The 21,786-nt window shown below is 34.4% G+C and overlaps 1 protein-coding gene across 1 annotated transcript in view; it reads right to left on the reverse strand.

The window, feature by feature from the left end:
• The window catches only part of LOC125653396 (uncharacterized), a 157,990-nt gene extending 136,713 nt beyond the window's left edge, over positions 1 to 21,277 (reverse strand). Inside the window, exons 1-2 of the mRNA XM_056142840.1 lie at positions 21,049 to 21,277; positions 16,618 to 16,735 (exon numbers count right to left, since the gene is read on the reverse strand). Of these exons, the coding sequence (XP_055998815.1) occupies positions 16,618 to 16,710 (93 nt within the window). The 5' untranslated portion in view covers positions 16,711 to 16,735; positions 21,049 to 21,277. The remainder of the gene's footprint in view (positions 1 to 16,617; positions 16,736 to 21,048) is intronic.
• Positions 21,278 to 21,786: the final 509 nt, after the last annotated feature.

Raw genomic sequence — 21,786 nt, forward strand, 5'->3', positions numbered from 1 at the left:
ATTGTTAACAACTTTGGTTTCAGGTATTCCTACATCATTATTTCAATTACAAGAATTTACCTTGATTTCTCCGATTTCAAAGTTGTACAGCTGACATCTTCTGAACGTCGTCTTGCCATGTGCGTAGTAAGCGCATTTCAGACGCTGATTCCAGCCATACGACAAACTTCACCGGAGTATTTCTTATCATAATATCTTCTGATGTGTTGTCAAATCAGGGGAAATTGACTTATTTTAAGCGTAGAATAAAGAAAATATTCCGATAAATTTTTATACGATCCTAAAAATAGAGTTTGTGTATGTGTATCCAAATATGGATTTATCAAGGCGGAGCAACTGTCATGACGTATCAGCTCATTATGATCTCATTGTCATACCGAGTTCATTCGTCACCTTAAGTGTCCTGCGAAGGTCCCTGTATAAATGCCAACATGTCGATATTACATATATTTAACGATATCGTGCTTCCATACCATACGCAGTTTTAAATATCCAAGTCAGCCGTTGCTTGTGGAAGTCAGTCCTTCTCGCACAAGTCCAGTACAACTACAGTAAATCTACAAACTTACATGTATTTACACCATACAGACCACATGTTTTTGGTTTTTAGGCTTGCCAATCAATGTTAAGAGCGGAGACAATTAGGACATGTACTAATCGTTCAGAGAGCATCCAGAAGACTTTGATCAAATCACGTCATTACGTAATGCTATGTGACTCTATACAAAATGATGGGTTTTTAAAAAGAAAAAACAACAACACAAATATGTATTATTTTTACTCTGTCAGTAACTAAATCCATAGCAGATTTTAAAAAAGAATTTCCTTATTGATAAAAAATCTATAACACTGTCTATCTATCTTTATATACTCCTGTTTGAAATGCGAATCTGCAGACCAAAATGATTATAAATATTTTATTACAGGTGCAAAACTCATCATGTTGATAAACTGCGCAAAGCAGATACCGAATTTTTCACACTTTTTCTCGGAGAGGTTTCATGCATGTTACAATGTCAGATACATTCAGGATTTACTCCACTTCAATTTGATATATAGGTTTCTTAAGTAAACAACCGCGCAAAAGAGCGCTTTCAGAAATAAATTCATGCATACTCGTATTTAAGTTCACCAGTAGAAATGACGTTGCCTATGCAATGTGACGATAACGAACAGCGATCAATCTCATAACTCCTACAAGCAATACAAAATAGATAGTTGGGCAAACACGGACCCCTGGACACACCGGAGGTGGGATCAGGTGCCTAGGAGGAGTAAGCATCCCCTGTTGACCGGTCACACCCGTCGTGACCCACATATCCTGATCAGGTAAACGGAGTTATCCGCAGTCAAAATCAGTGTGCCAAGAACGGCTTAACAATCGGTATGAAACACGTCAGACAGCATTTGACCCAATGCGAGGTTGTATTGACGAACTAGATCGTTATAACGACCATAGAATTTGTGAAATGCTGACTTCAATCGAGACTGTTGAAATCACTGTACCATCAACTTGTTTGTCAGTAGCTTACCTCGATTTAAAAACTGACTATACCCAGAACAAGCTCTTGCATATCGAATCAGTTGAGATATATAAACACCATATGCAGGTGATAATGGAATATTGCTACATAAATGTGAGAAGTTGACGATGGAGAAGCTGAAATCATCCCGTTTGTCATACAGTTGAGTTGTCAGTTTGCCATTAATGTCTACTTTCAATAGAATATCTAAGTATGAAGCAGAAGTGGACGACTCTGTGGTGTCCTTTATTTCGAGCTCACAGGGATATATCAAATCGACATATGAATGAAAGCTATCATTGTTAATAGACAAAACGTCATCGATATATCTAAAAGTCGAATTGAAGGTCACAGCGATATTTCTGTGGAAACGAGGGGGTTATTTATATTCGGTCTTTTCTATCCCCCTCATTTCTGTCCAAGTCTTCATAAAGTATGTGGGAAATCAGTCGCGCTTCGGTTTGAATTTATTTCAGCTTACATTTGATGTGAATCGTTCGGAAACTTACATAACTCAATCCATGAATGATTTCTCCGCAAGGGAATACAATTGAAACCATTCAAATCCCTACTAAAGCATCGATAATCGTCGTCATTTCAATCACTACATCTTTTCGCTATCAAATTCGCCTTCATGATAAACAATGACTTCAACGCATGCATCACCTCATTTTGTAAAACAGCTAGAGGCCCAGGAGGGTGAAATGTCTTTCTTTAGTAAATCGCACAAAAATCTAACTTTTTCAGTTTATATTTTCATCGCACGCATCATATTTTTGTGAATGGACATATTTCTCTGAGTATGAAAATAAAGAAAACAATAAAGATAAAAAGGAAGGTGTTACATAAATTATTCTAAGTGTTCTGTGGAATGAAAAATAAAATAAAATGGAATTCAAATGTAATCGCAAGTTCGATACTGTCTTAAGTAAATGCGCATATTGTGTTGGCTGTGCTTGAGTTTTAAGTATATTAAAGTATTCAATGTATAATGACCATATTTCATATCTAATAAATGGATGGTGGAATTTTGGTAATCATGGTATCATTTTGAAGGATTAATCAAATAAAAATAATCCATCATAAGAATTTTCAAAATTTTGTTTGCTGCTTGATTTATTTCACCTAGAATTTAACATTGAAGTATATGGGAAAAGCATGTTTTATTACAATATTTGAAAAAGAAATTATATTTTCATACAAATCTCTTGGTAGAAAGTTACAAACACTTTCTCTTAGTGAAAATATGAAATAAAATTAATCATTAACCACACACATTTTTAGAAAATTAGATTTTTCTTATTTTTATAAAGGGCAGACAACTCTTCCAAAAAGTCTTAAGTGCAAAAAGGTCAGCATCTAATCATTTACCAGTCATGTGAATTTCATCTGCTTCACTTTTATCATTATTTAACAATAATCATTTATGTTGATCTAAATCCTTCAAAATTGTTCATTGTCCTTTCATTATACATGGAATACCTTAACAACGTGATAAAAACTTGCCTCCTTTTGATGGTATGTTGTCGTCAGAAAGTAGAGGTTTGTTTTCCGTTTCACCTGCAATGACAAATCTTATTTAAAGAAATTGATAGTAACTCGCTAAAGCAGGCTGCTATGATGAATCGAAATGAAATGGTGCTTTAAAATATTTTGAAGGAAGTAGAGATTGTTTGGTACTCCATTGACTTTGTTTATGGAGAGTTCTTGAAATTGTTTCTAAACATACCAAACGTTGACTTCTCCTCCGGTTTAAAATTATATAATGACGCAGCCTGTGTGACTGTAATCACTCATCCACTGATAATGGGGCTATTTTTTGGTTATTTTACTATTCGGTTATGAAATCAATTTACGCATAATTTATTAATCCAGTTATGATACAATGTTTTTGACATAGATAGGATATATCCAAATTCTCCACATCTAAATGAAATTAGTTATACTGTAGCTACATAAAACAGTTCATCTTACCACTAACTATTTATAGTGACATTTCAGTGATGGTAAATACTATCAAAATATTCACTGTTAGTACCATCTTGTTCGGTGTTTTGACATGATCCCAACACCTTCCGCTGACGTAATATGATGATAATGAAGATCAGTACTACGAGACACAGCACAACCACGGGTGTCACTACTGCAGCGATCCATCCCCGCCTACCAGGTTCCTCTGTCATTTTTCTACAACATTAATATCAAGACAATGCTTAGTTCAAGGAAATCATCCATAATTCCTGTTTCAATCAAACCATCATGTTTATCATATCATTCATTTCTGTTTAAACAGAACATGTCACGTATTTTTTGGTATCGTTCTATCTCCTAGAAATGGTGTAACCGATTTGTCAAATAATTTTCATTGTAAAGAATTAAAATAAAGCTGTTTATGTGGACCATTTTATGCTGATATATTGCAAAGGGTTCGAAACTGGGCTAGAACATGTAGAAGAAATCAGACCAGTTTGGTTTAAGAAAGATATTGATAATGAAATGTCATGAAGCAATGAATCATTTACGCTAAATGAATCGTTAAACTACATACTTAATTCACAAATACTTATTAGGTAAAACAGAATACCGATGAGAAAACGAAATATTCGCCGCACTGTTCTGCATGTAAATTATTGTCAACCGAGGTGCTAAATTTTACTAATCAAACAGAAAATATATAACGTAGAATACATGTAGTTTCATTCATAAATCCTTTACCAACACAAAGTTGTAGTCACATTAATCAGTTGACGATCAGCTGACTCGAAGATATTGCCCCCGGAGCGATGTGTCTGTTTTATTTTTATTAATTATCTATACATTGTAATTGAATGTTTAAAATGCAAATTATGAATGATGATTCATCTTAAATTGCCCAATAAAGCTATACTAATAGTTAAGACGAGCTGTGCGCGCATGCAAGTAACACATTTGACTGGTATTATGTTACCTGTTGTCAAGTTTTGTTTCTCGTTCTTACATAACATCAACCTCGCTAATGACATTGCTATTTATTCTCAGAAAGAAACAATCTTTCATTTTTCAAATATTTCTTAGCAAAGTGGAATTCACTATATAAAAGTGTGAGATATCAAAATTCCATAACATCATGATATTACGTAATGTTGACTCGGACATTCCGATTCTGTCGTTGTTACGGGATGATGAACTTTAGTAACACAAGGGCGTTACACCATCTATTACTGTCAAAATTTCGTTAAAAATATTATTATTAAAGTCCCTCAAATGAATAATGTCAAGAATGTTATTTCGATTCTATGATTTTTTTACTCACCAGTTTTAGGTGAAGTACTACAATATGATCTATGTATGGAGCTCACGGTCTGGTCAGTGGGTTTCTTTTATCATGTCAACGCCAACCGTGACACAGAACCCCCATTTTAAGGTTATACGTTTTAAAGTCCTTATCAATATCAATATACTGAAAGTACTGATGGGAGTTGATTCTACGTAGGTTTACACCAGACGCTTGTGGGATTAAGATGTTTTTTTAAAGAATTGCAACGTGCCCTCAACAGCCATACTAATATGCATAAATGTACATGTATGTTGTGTCTATAAAAATCAAAGCACTAGTATTCATGTCTACTTACGTGTAAATTTAGAAACTAGTATTATTTGTCAAAATATGTCACTACATTGATATTCAGACACAAATTTGTTTTTGAAAAGTCCATAAATATCAGAATCTTGGTTTTGTGCTATCTATTTTTAAAAAAAATTCCTCTACAACTCCTCGTTTTAGAAAATAGAGGAAATGATTGACATGTGTAGTGACTTAAACAACTAAACAATACCTCATTGCTCAAAGTGCAAGAACTTGTGGTTAAAACACAGATATTTACTTATGGTTTATCTTTAAAATTGTTCATGTAGGGATCCGGGTTAGAGTAGGTATTCAGTACCCATGGTTTATCGAAAAAAGTCGACTAAATGGGGTGATCCTTCGGATGAGAACACAAAAACCGAGGCCTCGTATCACAGCAAGTGTGGGACGATAAAGATCCGCCGCTCCAAAGCCACAAGCGCCGAGCATAGGCCTAAATTTGTAGTCCTTCACCGGCATTGGTGACCTATTCATATGAGTGAAATATGCTCGAGAGGGATGTTAAACAATGTTTAATCAATCAATCTTTAAAATTGACTATGATGTTGCTTTTCATTTTCTAGAGCTCTATGCAAATCATACAGGAAAATCACCACGAACTCCTACAGTAAATAAGAAATACAAAATTAATTGCTGGGCAAACAGGGAGTCCTGTACATATCAGAGATTGGATCAAGTCCCTAGGAGGATTAAGCATCCCCTGTCGACCGGCCACACCCCTCCTGAGCCTTATATCTTGATCAAGTAAACGTACAGGTGTTTGTGTACAGGACTTCAGGTTCCCCTTGCCCCTCCTTGTATCTTTAATGGTGTTTCGGGTGTATTTCTAATAAGATATTAAACTTTAAAAAGATTGTATGTTGCTTAACGTCCCTCTCAACAATGTTTCATTCATACGGAGACATCATGGATACCGGTGATGGGCTTCAAATTTAGGTCTTTGCTCGGCGCTTACGGCCATTGAACAGTGGGGGTTCTTTAGCATGCCACACCTACTGTGACCATAGGTATCTGAACCTTAATGAATAGATAGATAAAAATAAAAAAAACTGTATCTGAAGAGAGAGAGAGAGAGAGAGAGAGAGAGAGAGAGAGAGAGAGAGAGACAGAGAGAGAGAGAGAGAGAGAGAGAGAGTCTTCTATTTATATCTATTTACTGACTAAAAATTCAAATACCTGTGCTGTGACACGGTACATCCGTTTTAAGGTCAGATCTGAGGACCCATGACATTTCAAGTAAATGATGCAGACAGTTATAATGTTTTAATTATCATCTTATCATTCAACATGATGAACAAAATGTCAAGGAATTCATGATTTTTATTCTTTCTTTTAAATTGAGTAATTTTGACTAAGACTTCAAGGTTTCAACTTTGTGTATGAAGAATGAACATTATCTAAATCAACGGAGAAGTGCATATTAATGTAAAATGTGTGTGTGATTAATTCTGCACATGAGTGTTGTAAAAGTCTACTTGAATATAAATTAATCGAGTATAATGAAAAGTTATTTAACCTGATTTAATCTAGAAGGCAATAAAAGCATTTAATCTGTCTATTTAGTAAAGGAAAACTAAAATGACATTTTATTCACCACATGTACCGATTGTTACACACGAGGTGCACGTGCTCTGTCAATCAGCTGACGCTTGATGCCTAAGATTGATAGCGGTTTTACGCCATTTTGGCAATATTTCAGCCATTTTATGACAGTTGAATAATTGAAATATGTTTGGCTTTGAGTGTTTGAGTTTCCCTGAAGGTCCCGAGTAAGCCTACTCGAAATCAGGGAAACGATCTTTGCGTGACAAGGAGGTTGTGACCCTTAATACGAGACACCCTGTAACGTCCCATTCGAAGGATGTAAAAGTAAGAAATACATACACAGGTGAAAATACATATAATTTCATGGATATCAACAGTTGTATTATCAAAGTATTCAACTTGATCGGTAAAAATCGCATGCTGGTGGACTGTTAGTCCCCGAGGGTCTCTACAGCCCAGTAGCTAAGTACTTCGTTACTAGCTTGAAAATACGGATGTATATTTAATTGCTGTTATAAAACTTAGAAATTCATTTCAAAATTAAGGATTATCTCCCTCATGCATAGCTCTTATCCTTGGACGAATTTAGCTCCACTTTTTTGGCACGCTGTTTTTGTCTATATTTAGCTCTAAAACTTCATAGTTATTTCGGATTTCAAACATTTCGGTTGAGCATCACTGAAGAGACATTATTTGTCGAAATGCGCATCTGGTGCATCAAAATTGGTACCGTATAAGTTTTACATTATTGTAAATATTGTATGATTTAATAATTGTCGATATTTGTAGAGTTTTTGCAATGATTGCACATTACATAAAGACCTATCCCTTACAGACGTAAAGTCACTGTATTCTAAAAGAATGTGATGTATAGTTAATAGACAGACGCAATATATACATTCAGGCTGAAGTTCTGTTTAGTAGGTGAGAATGGGTCAATTATGAATGTCCGATGTGTATTCCTGAAATAATCACTTCGTCCTGGCGTTTGATTACGATGTTACCCGGTTTATTTGCTTTATAATGAACAGAATAAAGTTTACTTGGGTCACAGACAGAAATATCAATAGATTTGTCATAGAAAATTTATATATACAGTATAATTTTATGAAATATCTTAAATCAGTATGGGGAATTTTAAAGTGTACAATATCATCTTGAATAGCATTTTTTCCGACCAGGGGAAAATGTGTATTTAAAAAAAACTGAATGTCTATGGTGTGTAGTTTGGTTTTCAAACTTTTTATGACAGATTTTCTTGAAAGTACACAACAAAATAACTGTTTATCAATATTTGATTAAATTTACATCTAAAATTTTGTAAACTGCATGACTGGTTGTTTGCACACTAAAATAATCAAAATGAATTTTCTGTCGAGCTTATCAACGGCTTGGGGTAATTTATGGAGTGGAGCGGAGTGGAGTTGTAGAGTCATGGAGAGGAGTCTCTGTGCTTCATAACTTTATTATCCCCCAACTGTCACTAGTAATGTAACTCAACACCCTCATCCGGTACAAATAGGTGCATTGGAATTTGGTTCAATCTGTTTGTTCTACTTTAGTTGCACACACATCTGTCAAAGCCCCTTCATCCCCTTAGGAGTGAGGAAAATTTTCCTGTCACAAGCACCAAGAATGAGGTCAAATTTATGACCTGCAATGTCAGATAATCTCTTCATCATTTTAACACTGTGCAAATGCATGGCCAGGCAATGGCATTTCCTAAATTCATGTGTTTTTATTAAAACTAGCTGAGGATTTTTTGTTTTGATCAATTATAGATTGCTATAACCTATCAATATTATTGATCAATTGACAGGAGTAAATCTTGGTTGTTTTTTTTATAAAGTTAATAGTTATCTGGGACACCTATTCACATATGTGATAAGGGCCCTGTCCAATTAGACTGTGTCCACAACAGTGTGAAGTAGATCAAAGAGTAGCTGTATTACATTCCAGGACTGATTATATAATACAGGCACTCAGTAATTAAATTTCAAACAAAAGGTTACTGATTAAGAGTTGCAAAATCATGATCAGTTTCTGCATTCAGTAATGCATGTTATTTTAATTTTATTTGTAAGCATTTTTATATCAAAGTCCTATGTTGTGGTTTGTAAATGTATATTTCATACATGATAAACATGAATTTTATTCATTGACTCCACTCCACGACTCCATGACTCCACAACTCCACTCCACTCCATAATTACCCCAATTATTTCTTGGTTTTAATCAGTAAAGTGGAAAATGAATACAGTCAATACCATTGAAAATGGTGACTAACAATATTTTTGGTTCGCTTTAATTTGTATTCGACTCTTCTATCATCGCCGATGAATTGATTTCCTAGCTGTGGACACCTGTGTACGTGAATATTCTTGAATTTAAAAGGTCCATGCAACTGTTATAGATATGCTGAAACAGCAACTTCAGAGACACCGACTTTTCCAGCGTGTGCTTTTTTTATGGACGTCAGGCATAGATCAGAACATGTAGCACTTCACCTTGAAAATCAAATGAGACGTAAAAGAACGCACAAAAAATTAACAATAAATGTACTTAGTAATCGATGTACAGTTGGGGTCCATTCGATAACATTTCTCTTTTCTGTCTATGTCAATGCAAGCTGGATCTATGAAGTATAGAAAACGATCAATTCATCGATATGCATAGCTGTGAACAAGAGTTCTAACAAACGTTCATATCAAACGGTGTAAAAGCATATAATGCTGGTGGTTTAGTCTAAAAATTAAAACAAATATACAAATATAAGATTAAACTTTAAATTCACGATAGTTTTGATGACATGTCCCTATGAGTGAAAAGTCTCGAGAGGGACGTTAAACAAGATATAATGAATTAATATCTAAACAAATACTTGAGTGCTATGAACAAATTCATGAAACATTTTCGTTTTAAAGGGCATGATGGGCACTATTTTGGTATAAAAATGTCTCAATATCAAATGTGATTGACATGATGTTATTTGATTCGTATAAAACAAAATAAGAAATCTAAATTTTAATAACGGATGCAAATATGTACAATGTATTTGAAGTATCTAAACATTTCATTTCAAAAAAAGGTACGAACCCTGTTTATGCTTACATGTCACATGACTCAACCATCAGTTTATGGCTTCGATAAAAATGCTTACAATGAAATTTGTCTGTCCTTTGCTTGGCGCCTTAATTGATCTTGTTGACAAACACGATTTTGGGAACATGATTTTATGTAAATACAAATTATATCATGTAGAAATGTTTTTTATCCAATCATTCAATAGAATTTAATTCTTTCACAAAAACTGTTAATTTCAATCGATCAAATAAAGTGTTCATACCCCTTTAAGATACACTGTATATAAACATTCCATCATAAAAAATCAAATAAAGAAAGATCCCTACGTTAAAATGATGATAATTATTATCATTGCATCGCGTTGTCTACAAGTCTGTAAATGTAACCACTTCTTGTCGAAACGTATGACGGTAATGAAAGTTGTTTCTGGTTTTTGCATTTCGGTTATTATGAATTAGGACGATTAAGATATTTTTCAGTCTGAATAAAAGCTTAAACCTCAGGTGAAGATCTGAGATTGGAGATTATTTGTGACTTTATATGTCAATGTACGTATGAAAGTCTCACAAAGAATAACTATGGTAACAGATACTTACAGTTATACATTTTCCTTGTCTGGTACGGCTTGTTAGGACAGCCTTTTGTGAAATATTTACACGGGTGGTTGTTCAGAGTCTGAGTGTGGAGTACCATACAATTCCCTATAAATAGGTAAGACGTTACTCAGATTTTGCAGATTTAATGTTAACACGCAAATTCGACATAGATAAAGGTTCTATTAAATTAATGTACATGTAATGCCATATTAACATTTATCCATGGTAATATTCAAAATGCTCTGGACAATCCTTTACTGCACTCTATTCTATGTCAGTGGGTTTGGGTTGTCTCAAATGCTCTAATTGTAATTGTCAGTTACTCCAACAAATCGTACTGTAAAATAAATGGAGCATCGTAGTTGTGAATTTCTATTGAGATAACACGGAACTCCATGCTAAAAGACTTGTAACACACTGGTTTCTTAGTTCAGATAAGATTACAAAACTACCAAGGAAATACTGCTAAGTAGTTAATATCTTTCAATCGTTTCTTATCTGTTTCGACATAATACTGATTAATTCACCAAACATTCTCAAACACTAATAAAAAACCAATCACTGCTATTGCTCGAAGTTGTCTCTAGAAAGTGTTGAACATATGCATATTTCAACACCAAAACCACATGAAAGGTGAAGATAACGAACAGTAATCAATGTTCTCAATTGAATTAAGGCGTTCCATACAAAAATAAAGTAAAATAGGTGCATAAAATGGCCTTTAGTGTTTTATATGGAAAATATTTAATGGAAAATATCCGAGAACGAAAGGACGTTTAAACCGATACCCAGTAGTCTTCCATACATTTTCATCGAGGCATGTGTTGAACATCACGAGACTATCACATGACATTATATATTTAGAACCAACAAAAATTATTGTGATAATTGCAAAAGTGCAACGATATCGGTTACATGCAGGCTGACCCTTTTAATATTGAAAAACAGAGCCTACTTTATATTACCTGAAAAGTTTTGGGAGCAAGTTCTCCGATAGAAGGAAGGAAGTTTAAAATGCCTCTAATGCAGCATATTTCTTAATTTTCATGAGTATGCAAGATCTTATCAGATGCGGAAAGGGGTTTCTGTTTGTGTCAGAAGTTGCTCTCAACACTTTTCTGATATATCAATGTAATAAAAATAAAAATTTATAAACATCAAGCACCACCATACACTGTACATCGTTGCATTTTTTACATTTACTGCAGCTGGTCGCAATAATTATGTAAATTAAACGCAGTGCTAATCCGATCAGGAGAATATGTAGGGGCGATTTCAAGGTAACAATATAAAATGAACATCACCTTCGTGCAAACTAGATATGATAAATGCAGAGTGATTTGATATGAAAAAGAAATAATATATGATTATATGATAAGCATTTGACAAGAAAAATTTTCATGAATACTGCTTATCACTTGATAACGGTAGTAAATAATGACATACTATTATGACACTTTCCCCGTGATACAACTGTAAGAACTTGTGCGTCGTGACGTATGTTTTTACTGTGACGTCATATGGTGCGATGTGCACTGAGCTACATTTGTATACAGCACTGTAATTGTTCCTGGCAAGCCTTAACTGAACTGAGTTGTATATATTTTGTGAAAAAATATAATATAGCATTTCCATAACTACCCCTCCCTCCTCCATAAAACCATCAAAATGAATTTGATATTTCTATTAATTCTATGTATTCAACTGTATGACAAACGGGATGATTTCAGCTTCTCCATCGTCAACTTCCCACATTTATGTAGCAATATTCCATTATCACCTGCATATGGTGTTTATATATCTCAACTGATTCGATATGCAAGAGCTTGTTCTGGGTATAGTCAGTTTTTAAATCGAGGCAAGCTACTGACAAACAAGTTGATGGTACAGGGATTTCAACAGTCTCGATTGAAGTCAGCATTTCGCAAATTCTATGGTCGTTATAACGATCTAGTTCGTCAATACAACCTTGCATTGGCTCAAATGCTGTCTGACGTGTTTCATACCGATTGATAAGCCGTTCTTGGCACACTGATTTTGACTGCGGATAACTCCGTTTTCCTGATCAGGATATGGGGCTCACGGCGGGTGTGACCGGTCAACAGGGGATGCTTACTCCTCCTAGGCACCTGATCCCACCTCTGGTGTGTCCAGGGGTCCATGTTTGCCCAACTATCTATTTTGTATTGCTTGTAGGAGTTATGAGATTGATCACTGTTCGTTATCTTCACCTTGCATAATATACCCAACTATTAGTAATATTGTACAACTCATAACAAAATCCATGAGATGGGATTTTTGTCAGCATTTCATAGCTCAAGGTTCAATGTTTATATTTTAACAAAACAAGAGGCCCAAGGGCCTAGAATCGCTCTTCTGATAAATTGTACAACCCCACCATTTCTATTCTTAGCCTCTTAGTATTCTAAATCTTTAGTTAAATCCTAAGAATTCAAAAAAAGTAGGTCAATGTGACCTACTTTTTGGTTTACACATTTTGAGAACCCAAAAAATATCAACTGACAAAGTTTGATGATTTTAAGCCAATTAGTATCTGAATATTGAAATATAGCTGTCAAATTCCAATCGTAGGTCATGGTGACCTACTTTCTGGTCAGCGAACTCTGAACATGCAAGACCCATCAACTGACAAAGTTTGATGACTGTAGGTCAAATAGTATTTGAAATATATAAATATAACTGTCAAATGCCAAAAGTAGGTCACAGTGACCTACTTTTTGGTCGATACACACCGAAGACTCAAGATGCATCAACTGACAAAATTTGATGATTGTAGGTCAAATAGTGTCTGAAATATAGTAATTTAGCTGTCAAATACCAAAAGTAGGTCACGGTGACCTACTTTTTGGTCGACACAAACCGAAGACTGAAGACGCATCAAAGTTTGATGATCCTAGGTTTTACAGTGCCCAAAATATGCATCTAAAATTGAAAATGTGAAATTTGAATAGCTGCAAAATTCAAAAAGTAGGTCACTGTGACCTACTTTTTTATAAATATGTTTCAAGGCCTCAAGATGCATCAACTTACAAGATTAGATGATTCTAAACCTCTCGGTATTTGAAATAACAACTTAAAATATATCTATAAATGATAAGCCATAAAATTCAGAAAGTAGGTCACGGTGACCTATTTTTCAGTTGACGCATTTCAAGGTCCCATGATCCACCAACTGACAAGTTTTGATGATCATAGGCCTCAAAGTGTCCAAGATATGCATCAAAATTAATTTTTAAAAAAATACCTGCAAAATTCAAAAAGTAGGTCACCGTGACCTACTTTTGAAACAACTTGACACAAGGTCCTAAGATGCATCAACTGTCAGAATTTGATGATCCTAGTCCTTATAATGACTAAAATATCTAAGATTTAAGGAATTTAAAAAAAAATTAAATTTAGGTCAACTTTGAAGTGACCTTGAGACCATGCCCTTTGCCCCAGGGTAATGCCTTAAACAATTTTTAATCTACAACATATCCTCATCCTTATGTGTAAGTTTGGTGATAATCTGCCCTGTGGTTCTTGAGAAGAAGATTTTTTAGCAACCACTCTTTATTTTGTATTTTCCTGATTATCTCCCCTTGTTAAAGGGTCACATCCCTTTATTTAGTATGTATGAAAGCCCTTGGGCCAATGATACCCTGTAACAAATTTGAAAAAAATTGGCCAAGGGGTTCTTGAGTTTTAGCCCTTTTTCTAAAACGTTTACGCACACCGCACACCGCACAAATGGCCATAGCATTAGCTCTTTGAGCCTTTCGCTCAGAAGAGCTAATTAAAATAATGTTGTACTAATATAAATATCAACCCCCAAACACAAATAATAAAAATCTATACGTAAGGTTTTCAGTCATACAACAATTCCATCAATATCCGTTGTAGAAAGACAATCTTGATAGGATACTTCAGCGTATATAATCATACACCTTTCATATCATAGAGTACTTTTATTGCTTTGTAAATGAACATTTGTACAGATTCTTTGATTGTTTCTTAAACATACACCTTGATGAATTTCACATCAACTTTGATTAATTAATTTAATTACCAGGTTCGGTCCACCCACTGATATCATCGTAACAGAATTCAACAAGATGAGAGAGATCAAAGCGCGGAAGACAATGGTAAACATATTCAAACTCCTGAATCCCAGAACAATTGAGTCTACGAGAGGCGGCCTCGATTTCAGACAGGTTTCTAGGGCAGGTATCGACCGAGAAAACATGTAATCCAGACCGTGGTAGTCTCATCTGTAAAAACATGAAAATGTATGAATTGTTACCGTAACTTGTTTCACAATCCTCTCTATAAATTTATCCATGACTGTTATGTCAATGGTTATACAATTCGTGACTTAGAATATTACTACCGAAGCAGTACCTTCAGAATTCCAGGTAATCTATCGTTCCTGTTTTTATGCTTATTATTATGTATGACTATATCAATATATCTTAATGTAGCCAGTAATGTAAAAATGACATTTGCATACGAATAAGTACAATCAATCTATTCCGATTCTCTTTCCTCAACTTCCGCTGTTTATTGATGTTTAGTATTTACAAATTAATTAGTTCATAAACTAATCAATACCATGACGGAACATTTGATATTGACGTCAAATGTTTGGTCCTGTTTTACCTTCATCTATGAGTATGTATGTGTGTATCGAGAACAGACACGGAACCCTGCATATTCCAGAGGTGGGATAAGAAGGAGCAAGCCCTTATATTTTCATTAGGCAATTTGGCACGATTAACAAAATATCGTATATCAGGTAATTTTGGAGCGCTGGAAATGTTTTTGTGGATGAAGAAAATCCACCAAAAATCAAAGCACCAAATTCACTATTCCTATAAATGATACACTTGTTAAATGAAAATGTGCCAAAAAATAAAGTGTCAATATTTCAAAGTATATTTTAGAGAAAAAACCACTAAACATTCCCGACGCTATAATTACCCGCTGCACGTAGATTAAATACCTGGAGGAATGTCTTAAAAACCTCATCAACTTCCTTTTCGATGTTTCATATTATTTCTATTTTAGCCCTATTCATCTGGAAAGTTCATCAAATCATATGAAATCTTTGTCCGTATTTTGATATTGACTTGTGTTTCTCTAACTTGAATTTCAGCTAATACCAAATGTTAATGGTGACGTATTTTATAACCTGTATGTGTCAATGACATATATAATGAGCCTCCTTCCCCATTTTAATAATATGCCATCGGATGGCTATTTTAAAAGACTTGTGGAGACCCCATAATTTCAATATGCAAGTAAACCTAATTTACCAATATGTACAGGTTGAATAAAGGATTAAATCCCTGTATACAAAACTCACAATTCTGTTGAAAGTGAGTGCAATAGTCGCACGGGCGATTCCTGGCCAGCAGAATGGACAGGAGACAACTGAATACAGACATATTGAATACAAAGGTACAGATTGTATTCAGAATTACTGCTCTGTTGAAGCAAATATAATATAAAGAAGTACGAGTAACTTTGGTGTTGCAATACTTTTTCTATGTGTATCCATATGATTTACAGTCACACGTCCCAGCACCTTGTTGGATTTTAAATGCACGTAAACATTTCACAAACGCTTTCAAATTCGCTTAAACACCAGGATATTGTAGCATTACAAAAATAGTTTGCATCACACTATGCGCAGTTGTAACTTCAGGATTTACAATTAATTGATAGAAATGGCTAGACAGCACTTGGGGCTGATCGTTCTCACAGTCAATTGAAATTCCAGCTGTATAAGTAATTTCCATCAATGCATTGATTATTAGGATAGCAAATAGCATAAATATCTTAACGATATATAAGTTTGATAGTTGTCAATAAACACAATGTACAAATGCTAAAACACTAAATAACGTAAAATGGTGATTATATAAAATTTGTAAAGGAAGAAATATGTTATAAGCATATTTATCCGGACGATTTTGGGAAACAAAGTCTCCGGATTAACGAGGCTCCATTGTATGTCCAATGTAATAAATCTGATGAATATATAAGGTATTACTCTATACTGCTTACACCTCTCTCTCTCTCTCTCTCTCTCTCTCTCTCTCTCTCTCAATAGAGTAGTAAGCATATTTATACATATCTTAATTATACGAGAAATTAAGTAATAGTAATATTATACTTTAGATATTATGCATGTGCCAGGGATCCTTCTTATTTGAAAAAAGAAAAATCGGAAGATACTTACACAATGGTGGTGTTTCGGTAAAGGAAACATCAACCAAACAATTAGAACAGCAACAATCTGATAGATAAATGAATCCATTGGTCGTGACATCATTGGATTTCATAGATGATAACTATTCCTGCAAAATGTAAATATTTTATAATCTCAAAACATCTCTCACGAAAAAGTGCACAAAACTGACAATAGACTCTGCTTTACGGTCTGTTCAATTCTTTCAAATGAAGCTATATAAAATCTAAATTTAGATCTCCATAACAGAGGAGTATGTCATGTAGGCCAAGTTAAGATGCAACGTAATTCAGAAGCATTTAATAAGCCAACTAAAGTGATAGAGACAACCTACTACCTGCAGTCTTGTTTAAAACAGATCCAACCCTTCCGCCAGATATTTGCACTTGCTATTCTGCAACGTATGCTACAGATAGAGAAGTATCTGAACGCTACATTGTCAACGTTTCCACAATATGACATTTTTGCATCAACTAGAGGGACGTGGTCCTATCTTGCCAATGCAAATCACAATATATAACACTATTTTGATCATTAGAATCACCCACATCAGAAGTTGTTTTTAGATTGATCAAACAAGCAGGTGGAAAAAGCTGTAAGCACTGAAGCTTTGTACCAGAACGCAGTATTGAAAACTGCACATAATGACGGATAAACTATCAATTTTCATACCATTTATAAGATAGTTTCGACAGTTTATGCAAGGTGAAGATAACGAACAGTGATCAATCTCATAACTCCTATAAGCAATACAAATATATATACACTGTATTAAAATAGCCTACGAAATATGACATGCAGTCGTAGGAATAGCAATGACATTATCATTGGACTTCAACTATTTTGTATATGTAAGAACATCAACAGGCTCAATCGTTAGAATGCAAGGTGAATATAACGAACAGTGATCAATCTCATAACTCCTACAAGCAATACAAAATAGATAGTTGGACAAACACGGACCCCTGGACACACCAGAGGTGGGATCAGGTGCCTAGGAGGAGTAAGCATCCCCTGTTGACCGGTCACACCCGCCGTGGGCCCCATATCCTGATCAGGTAAACGGAGTTATCCGCAGTCAAATCAGTGTGCCAAGAACGGCTTAACAATCGGTATGAAACATGTCAGACAGCATATGACCCAATGCGAGGTTGTATTGACGAACTAGATCGTTATAACGACCATAGAATTTGCGAAATGCTGACTTCAATCGAGACTGTTGAAATCCCTGTACCATCAACTTGTTTGTCAGTAGCTTGCCTCGATTTAAAAACTGACTATACCCAGAACAAGCTCTTGCATATCAAATCAGTTGAGATATATAAACACCATATGCAGGTGATAATGGAATATTGCTACATAAATGTGGGAAGTTGACGATGGAGAAGCTGAAATCATCCCGTTTGTCATACAGTTGAGTTGTCAGTTTGCCGTTAATGTCTACTTTCAATAAAATACGACTTTTTTCAAAGGGGTATATGACGATCCAAGACGGCACCTTAATCTCAGACTTTTTTAATGAAAATATTCAACCAAAGTAGGGTAGAACAATGCCAATAAATCCCCCATCCGATCTACAACCACAAACAATTAATAGAATTTTTCTATTACAAATAGTATTCTGTTTTTATTTTGAGTGGATGTACATGAATTTTTGTATTACAAGTTTTATTCTGCCTTAGTTTAAGTGAAGGTATGTTTGTATTATAGATAGTATTCAGCTTTAGTTTGAGTAGATGTATGATTCCATCATAGATAGTATTCTGTCTCATTTTAAATGGAGAAAGGCATCTCTCTACTATATATCTAAACAAAGCAAAATGTACAGTTAGATACTATTCCATAAACACAGAACAACACTCAAACAGCAAACTGAGGAACGAAAAAAACAAGGTTTTCGAAAGAGGAAGTCTTTAGAGGTGTTTCGACCGCAAACCTTATTGAACAGATATCGATTAACGGAGACAATTAACTGTTGATTATTATTATTTATTTTTTTTTAATTAATCGCATATATAGTGATATCATAATTATGAAAGATAAAAGGACTCCAGGGAAAGTTATCTAGGCATAGGGAGGAATCCGTAAACAAATTTCGCTACATTTTGATCCCACTACATCTTGATTCCACTACATTTTGATTCCACATAAAAGTAAGACAAAGGAGTTACAAAATAATACAAATATGATAGGGCAGAATATCAACATCAACAGAATAGGAATGAGGGTCTAAGTATAGAATTGCTGACTTACATTTGCTCTGTTTTATTCCATTTCCTTCCCAAGAGATTTACAATTCTGTTACCGATATTCCATTTAAGTAACGTTTTGGAATTTCTCACTTCCATTCATTCATATTAGTGCATTTTACATTTGCACGGATACCAGTGTACAGTTTCTAATACCATCTGTATAATTGATATTGTCTGTCACCTTTCATTGATTATAAAAGAATTGTAATCCAGATTTCTTTGTGAATTTTTCCTTTGTTTTATACAGGTAGTTATAAAGAATAAAAAGATTATGATAACGAACAGTGGTCAATCTCATAAATCGTATAGATAATACATAATTGAGAGTTGGACAAAATGGACCCCTGGCCACATCATCCCCTTTTGACACCCGCCGTGAGACCTATATTTCTATCGTGATTAGTAATATAATACAAAAAATCTTTAAATGGTTCTATAAAGAAATATACTAATAGAGGGCGAAGCCCTCTCACGGCCCAAAGGGATCTCCCTATACGTAACACAAGCATACATGTTTACAAGGAAAATATAGAAAACTGATGAAATATTAAACCATACCTATGGAACTTGAAAATTTTGGTCCCAATGGCGTGAATTCGAATACTATCGCGTGGACATGCATTTCTCCATTTTGAATCTCGTGTATCCATGTTCACGTCGTTCTGAGATGTTACATAAAATCCATAAAAGCATGTAATCCTTATTTTCTTAATCATATAATAATCACTAGTCGATTAACGTTTCCTATGTTCGTGTATTTGCTAAACACCAACTCTGAATATGACTTCACAATGCAGTTTACATCAGTTGCATAGCGTTTCCCGCGTTCAATGAATAGACGGATCAAAAATGTCTAAAGTTAGAATACTTTGATTGTGCTAATATTTCGGGATATTATTTGTCCTGTTATGGATCTGGATACTAAGGCCAATATTTTTTGCTTCGCCCTCAAACACGGTCACGCCGTAAGACATATTATCCTACTTAATCGAAAGAGAGAAAAAGATTAGCTTCACCCCATCATATTTCTACAGGAAGTTGGGTCATAAGAAAATCGTCTAATTTCAGTGTTTGTAAAAAACATTATTGACAGATTTTTTAGCAGTGCTTCATTTAGAATCTGGACTACCCTGTTTTTGAGTATTAATTTACACCCCAAATCCTTAAATTTTCCCAGTTTCTTATTATATGGTTATGTTTAAGCATGTGATTATATATTTTGCATATATTCTAAAGATTATTGTAAAAGATATAGATAAAACTGCTATCAAATTATCTTTTTGAATTGAAAATCGGTATGATCTTGTAAAATTCACAATTTTCGAAAAGGGGGGTAATTTAAAGCTTATTATTCTCCCTTGTAAACCTAGAAAGTGGCCATGAAATTCATACACATTGTAAAAACAAACATCCTGTTGTTGGTTCATGAAAAAAAAAAAAATATTTATTGACTAACTTTTTCTGGCCACATCGTCCCGCATGTCCTTAAGAATAATTACAGATGATAACTGGGTATATTCTTGAAACATTTCAATATTTCATGATCTCAAAATACCTCTCAAGGAAACAGTATACTAAGAGCTACATATCTTAACGATGCCAACCATACACTTGCAAAGTGAGCACATGGACAAAACTGACAATAGACTATTTAAAATCTAAATTTAGATCTCGATCACAGAGTAGTATGCCATGTCATCCAAATTCAGGCACCACGTAATTCAAAAGGTATTTAAAAAAAACACACTTAAGTACTAAAGAGATCTAAATAAATGTAAACTTGTTTAAACCAGAAAAGAAACAGCTCTTCCAGCAGACATTCAAATCTTTTTATTCTACAATATACATGCACCAAAAATAGATAGAGGATATCTATATTCCGTGTTGTGATATTTGGTTTATCCAACGAGTTGCTATGGTGTATTTATTCGCGAGACTTGCCGAGGGGTGCAAAGGGGTGCATGACGATCCAAGATGACACCATTAATGTCCAAACAGTAGAATTGTAGACCTCAATCACATAAAAAAAAATTAATGAAAATTTTCAATTAAGTAGGGGAGGGCAATGCCCATAACCCTTCCAGACCTGCATCTGCAAACAATTATTAGTATGCTCCTATAACCGGTAGTACTTATTCGAAAGAGAGAAAAAGAAAGGAAATACACTTACATAAAGATGGCATATCGGTAAATGAAACATCGTCCAAACAATCAAAACCGCTTCAAGGTGATATATAAATAAATCCATTGGTCTTGACGTAATATTTTTTTTAGAATAATCACAGATGATAACTGGGCCTATTCTTGAAACATTTCAATACTTCATGTTCTCAGAATATCTCTCAAAGAAACGGTATGAGAAGAGCTCCATGCTTAAAGATGGCTACGACATGTATACATTCGCAAAGTGGACAAAAATGACACTACGCACTGCTTTACGGTCTGTTCAATTCTTTCAAATGAAGCTAATTAAGATCTTAATTTAGATCTCGATCACAGAGTAGTATGACATGTCAGCCAAATTCAGATACCACGTAATTCAAAAGGTATTTAAAAAAAAAACACTAAAGTAATAGAGACATCCATATAAATGCAAACTTGTTTAAATCAGAAAACAAACACTCTTGAAGCAGACATTTAAATCTTTTTTTATTCTACAATGTACATGCATCAGAGATAGAGAATGATCGAAACATTACATTGTCAATGTTCCCAAAAAATTACCTTTGTGTATCAACTAGAGATACGTGATTTTGTTTTATAGTGCAAAGCACACTATTCAACAATACTTTGATCATTAGAATTAATTATCTAGAAAAGAAGATTGATGAAAGAAGCAGGGTAACAATGTGTAACGACTGTAGATATGGCCCGGTTTTTCGAAAGCTGGTTAACTTTAACACAGTGG

The sequence above is a fragment of the Ostrea edulis genome, chromosome 7 (assembly GCF_947568905.1).
Source record: "Ostrea edulis chromosome 7, xbOstEdul1.1, whole genome shotgun sequence".
Lineage (NCBI taxonomy): Eukaryota > Metazoa > Mollusca > Bivalvia > Ostreida > Ostreidae > Ostrea > Ostrea edulis.